At 45.1% G+C, this 5,849-nt stretch overlaps 2 protein-coding genes across 4 annotated transcripts in view; one reads left to right on the forward strand and one right to left on the reverse strand.

Moving 5' to 3' along the window:
* Positions 1-5,849, reverse strand: part of Mtmr6 (myotubularin related protein 6) — a 54,482-nt gene that overhangs the window by 45,961 nt on the left and 2,672 nt on the right. The window lies entirely within an intron of this gene.
* Nupl1 (nucleoporin like 1) overlaps positions 3,343-5,849 on the forward strand; it is a 60,756-nt gene continuing 58,249 nt past the window's right edge. For all 3 annotated transcript variants that reach the window (XM_013036045.1, XM_013036046.1, XM_013036047.1), the window contains exon 1: positions 3,343-3,606. In XM_013036045.1, the coding sequence (XP_012891499.1) occupies positions 3,500-3,606 (107 nt within the window). In that variant the 5' untranslated portion in view covers positions 3,343-3,499. The remainder of the gene's footprint in view (positions 3,607-5,849) is intronic.

Raw genomic sequence — 5,849 nt, forward strand, 5'->3', positions numbered from 1 at the left:
AAAAAAAAAAAACAAAAAAAACAAAAAAACTAAACATAGAACTTCCCCGTGATCCACCAATTCTACTTCTAGGCATTTATCCAATAGAGTACCAAGAAGTATACACTAAAACCACCATCACAATCAAGTTTATTGCAGTATTATTTACCATAGCCAAGATAGGGAATCAGCCCAGATGCCCCTCAATGGATGCATGAATTAAGAAAACGTGGTATGTGTACACAATGGAATACTCATCCATTGGAAAGAATGACATTTAAAGACTTGTAAAGATAGGAAAAGGCTTGCAGAGTCTGTTTATAATAAGTGAAGTAAGCCAGACCCAGAGAAACATAGGTTGCATGGATTCCCTCACCAATGGGAATTAGATTGTGCCTATAAATCTAGAATTAAACATACTGGGTGGCACCAAAGAGACTAATTAACTGAAATAATAGAATATATGGAGATCACAAATAGTATAATTCTTTAGAAAGACTCAGTCAATGCCTAACAAAATGATACTAGGAAAGGGTACTTGTAAGGGGGGGGGGAGGGCCATGTAGACAGGGGTAGAGGAATGAAGGGGAGAAATGAGAATGCATTGTATATGCCACAGGACTGAGAAAAATAAGGTAAGTTGTGGGTGTAAGGGGGTATGAAGATGTTGAAATGATGACATAGATCAAGATACATTGTATAAATCAATTGCTTTGCTAAATGGCAAAAATTCAATACATAACCTAAAAATTAAGAAAAATGAAGGAAGGGATGGAGGTGAGAATGTTAAAAGGGGTGACAATGATGAAGAGGCACTGTGTTCATAAACTACTCTGTGGAATGACAACTCCTTTGTACAGCCACCTAAAGGAAATAATATATATTTAAATAAATATTATATGAGTTCTGGGGGGAGAAAAGAAAAGACAGAAGCAGCAGCAGTATCAGGACAGAAGCCACCCTGGCAGCAGGCCTGGTAGAGAAAGCAGTAGAGTATCAGCCAGCAATAAAAGACGGTAACAATTAAGGCCTCAGGTCACTTGGGGGAATAAAGAGGTATAACACTTTAGCTGTCAATCATCTCATTTCTTTTCTTTTTCTTTGGTCGTAGGCCTTGAACTCTGGGCTTGGGCGCTGTCCCTGAGCTCTTCAGCTCAAGGTGAGCGCTCTACTGCTTGAGCCACAGCGCCACTTCTGGTTTTCTAGTGGTTTTTATTGGAGATAAGAGTCTCATGGACTTTCCTGCCCAGGCTGGCTTTGAACTGTGATGCTCAGATCTCAGCTTCCTGAGTAGTTAGGATTACAGGTATGAGCCACCGGCGCCTGGCTAATCATCTCATTTCTTATTGCTGCTGTCCACATCATCCACTATATTTCCTGCAAATATCAGCAAGGGCTGGAGATACTTCTTGCTACTTAGGATTTCTACCTCACAAAGGCAAATAAACCTCACTCAGTTATGAGATTATGAGTGTGTGTGTGTGTTGCGTGTATGTGTGTATTTGCCAGTACTGGGGCTTGAACTCAGGGCCTTCGACTCTTACTTGGCTTTTTCCACTCAAGGCTAGTGCTCTACTATTTGAGCCACACCTCCACTTTTGGCTTTTTGCTGGTTAACTGGAGATAGTCTCTTGGAATTATCTGCCTAGGCTGGGTTTGAACTATGATCCCTAGATCTCAGCCTTCTGAGTAGTTAGGATTACAGGCATGTGCCACCGGCATCTGGCTATGAACATCTTTCCTGAGTCCCTACTATCTCTGTGCATGGGTACCAGGATGTAATGCTTCTAGATTGGCTTGTTTGCTTGTTTATAGCTGGCACTGTTAACATGACAGCACCCTGTGATCACCACTGATTATACTGGTTAGGATTATAGGATCTCTTGGCTCCTATTATACTTTTACAGATGCTCACCTTTCAGTGGCTCTTACATACATTTCATAATACATTTTAGTGGATCTTAGCATATATTTTGTATATGCCAGATATTTTGCTCTGGCTAATTCAATTCTTTAGGTTCTGGAATATTTTCCCACAAAAATTTCTGGATTTATCTTTTTAAACTATTTTCATTCACAAGGAAATGTTTAGATTTTTAAGACAGTTCACTTACTGGTTACCCTGGAGTCATAGCATTTAGATCACTGAAATTTTAAAACTCACAGTATTTTATTCTTCTCCCTTTTAGGGACTGAAAATCTCTCTCTCTCTCTCTCTCTCTCTCTCTCTCTCACAGATCTCAGCTTCATGAGTAGCTAGGATTGCAGGCCTGAGCCACTGATACCCAGCTTGAAAATTTCTTCATAGCACAATTTAACTATCCCTTTAAAAAATCATGTGATGGTTACTTGCAAAAATCCTTAAATACCATTTACCTTTAGTTATATAAAGACACAAGTAGTATATTAATTTGCTTGGGCTGTTATAATTAAATACCATAGACTAGAGTGGTTAAAATAAAACCTGTATTATGTTCACAGCTCCTCAGCCCAGCGGCTCTGCCTGGAAGCCTTTCCTGATGATTTTAGAAGAGGGAAAGTAGGGTGGGCGAATGTCCTAGCCTCTAAATCTGCTCAGGAACCCTTGTATTTAGATCCTCGACACCTTACAGGTCCTTTAGTACCAGTAAAAGATGTGACCCTCCCCCGCATTCCTGGGCACCAGATTCTACCCATTAGTTCATGCTGATGCCATTTGTTGGCTTTGCTGAGGAATAAGGGTATAAAGTTAGGGAGCCAGGGGGTGACTCCCCTAAATCCTTTTAGCATGGGACTGCAGGTAGCAGAGGTGGGGCTTACGTGCAGAGGTTGTGAACTATTGTGTGTGTGTGTGGGGGGGGGGGGGAACCGGGGCTTGAACTCAGGACCTGGGCTGCCTTGAGCTTTTTTACTCATACCTCGTCTGGATTTTTGGTGGCTAATTGGAGATAAGAGTCTCAGACTTTTTTAAAAAAAATCTTTTTCCTGTCCAGGCTCATTGAGAACCTGGATCCTCAGAGGTCAGCCTTCTGAGTAGCTAGGATTACAGGCGTGAGCCAAGGGCACCTGGATGCACGTCTTTTTGAATAGGGAGTGGAGTAGAAGCAATACTTGAGATTCGTGAGCGCTAAAGTACGGATCCAGAGAGAAGAATTAGAAAAGAGGGAAATAGTTACTCCGTGTCTGGTAACTTCTGGGCGCCAATCCCTTTAAGACAGTAGGAGGTGCACGGTTTTTCTGGGCGCTGGAGCAGCGCGCAGAGCTGGCTCCACCCCTTACCTCATTCCACTCCCAAGGTTCCCTGCGCGCGACGAGCGCACTTCCGGTGGGCTTCAGGGCGCGAGCTGGGGTCACTTCCGGCGTGCTCCGGCGCGCTTACTCCACTCCCCACCTTCTTCCGGCCTTGCTTAGCCGGGCTTGAAATTCCCGCCGGGTCAGGCCTGGCCAGAGTTATGGTGCCCGGCCCACCTCGCCTCTGAGGGGGAGAGAAACATCCCCAAGCCATTATCTGTTTGCTGACCTCAGCGAGCCCCTGGCAGCCATGTCCACGGGGTTCTCCTTCGGGTCCGGGATGCTGGGCTCAACCACCTTGACAGCGGGCGGAACCAACACCGGCGGTGGTTTTTCCTTCGGGACCGGGACGTCTAGGTAATGAAGTTTGTTGGTCTTACATAGCGAAGGCCTTTCTCCCCTGGCGAGGCTGCCTGCGCTCCGGGCCTCTCTCTTAACCTCTGGGTTTCTTTCTGGTGAACTTGGGTAGACGCATTTGCTGAGCCGCCAGCAAGCGCCAGGCCCTGGTGGCGGCCTGGTGGGATCAGGAAAGGGGGTGTGTGTGCGCGTGTGCGTGTGTGTGTGTGTGTGTGTGTGTGTGGCCCGGATGGCGGCCTGGTGGGAGCAGGAAAGGGTGTATGTGTTGTGTGTGTGTGTGTGTGTCCGTCCGTCCGTCCGTCCGTCCGTCCGTCCACAGTCATCCATTGATGGCTCAGATCCGTCATGCCCAAGGTGTGTGTGTGTGTGTCCCATTCATCCATTGATGGCGCAGATCCGTCATGCCCTGTGAGCCAGGATGGTGGGGAGGGTTTGGAGTTTCCTAAGCTTTATGCTTATGAATAGAATAAATGAAAAAAGGCCTTGTTATGGGTATTAGAGAAGATTAAGATAAAATTATTTAAGATTCCATTCAATATTTTCTTTAAGATTTCGGAGTGTGTGTGTGTGTGTGTGTCTGTATGTATATATGTGTATCCTGGGGTTTGAACTCAAGGCCGGGGTGCTGCCATTTTTTGCTCAAGGCTACCATTCTAGCAATTGAACTATCCTTGTGGCTTTCTTTGGTGATTAATTGGATATAAGAGTGTCACAGACTTTCCTGTCCTAACTGGCCTCAAACAGATAGCCTCAGATTTCAGTTTCCTGAGTAGCATTACAGACAGGCAAGAGCCACTGGCTCCGGGCTTCGTTTGCCTTTTGATGCTGCTGGTATTTGAGCTTAGGCACTAGAGACTGCAAGGGTTAGTACTCTAGCTTCCAGACTTTTTTTCCTAGTTAATTAGAACCTCCTGAATTTTTTTCCCTCTCTTGGCAGACCTTGAACCAGGATCCTGCAGATCTCAGGTTCGTTAGTAGCTAGGATTACAGATTGTCTTTTTTTTTTTTTGCCAGTTCTCAGGGCTTGGGCACTGTCCCTGAGCTGCTTTTGCTCAAGGCTAGCACTCTACCACTTGAGCCACAGTGCCACTTCCAGCTTTTTCTATTTATGTGGTACTGAGGAATCGAACCCAGCACTTCATGCATGCTAGTTAAACACTCTACCTCTAAGCCACATTCCCAGCCCCATGCTTTTTAATTTTTTTCTAACATTAGTTTTGCAAGTCTTTATGATCCATGCTTCTTAACAGCATATATTGGTAATTTTGTGCAGTAATTGTTATGCATGGATGTTGTTTTGTGGCTCACATCATCTTTTACTTAAGTTACACAATGTAAGTGGTATGTCATCAAACTATTAGTCAAAAATATAACCAAGGAAAGTCCAGTATATAAAAATGATGAGGAAAGACTATTTTTTTTTTTTTGGTCAGTTGTAGGGCTTGAACTCTGGGCTTGGGTGCTGTCCCTCAGCTCTTCAGCTCAAGGCAAGCGCTCTACCACTTGAGCCACAGCGCCACTTCTGGTTTTCTAGTGGTTTATTGGAGATAAGAGTCTTAGGGACTTTACTGCCTGGGGTGGCTTTGACCTGTGATCCTTAGCTCTTAGCCTCCTGAGTAGCTAGGACTACAGGCGTGAGCCACCGGCATTGGGCAGGAAAGACTTTTTTGGGGGGATCCAGTCGTGGGGCCTGATCTCTAGGCCTGAGCACTCTCCCTCAACTCTTCAGCTCAAGGCTAGCGCTCTACCACTTGAGCCACAGCGCCACTTCTGGCTTTTTTCTTCTTGCTCATGTTGTGCTGAGGAATCGAACCCAGGGCCTCATGCATGCAAGGCAAGTGCTCTACCACTGAGCCACTTTCCCAGCCCCAAGGAAAGACTATTTCAATGAAAGACTTAAGGTCTTTGGTTGGAACTCAAATTTTGAATATAAAGGTGGGTGGAGCGCATAAAATCATGAAATAATTACCCTAAGGAGAGTGTATCTCCAGTCTTTTTTTATTTTCTCCCCAGTTGTGGGGCTTGAAATCAGTATCTGGGCACTGATGCTGAGGTCTTTTTGCTTGATGCAAGTGCTCTACCACTTTGAGCCACAGCTCCAATTTTCTAGTGGTTAATCAGAAATAAAAGTCTCAGGGATTGGGTTGGGAAGGTGGCTCAGTGGTAGAGTGCTTGCCTTGCATGCCTGAGGCCCTGGGTTCCATTCCTCAGCACCACATAAGCAAAAAGAAAAAAGCTGGAAG

The sequence above is a fragment of the Dipodomys ordii genome, unplaced genomic scaffold (assembly GCF_000151885.1).
Source record: "Dipodomys ordii isolate 6190 unplaced genomic scaffold, Dord_2.0 Scaffold243, whole genome shotgun sequence".
Classification (NCBI taxonomy): domain Eukaryota; kingdom Metazoa; phylum Chordata; class Mammalia; order Rodentia; family Heteromyidae; genus Dipodomys; species Dipodomys ordii.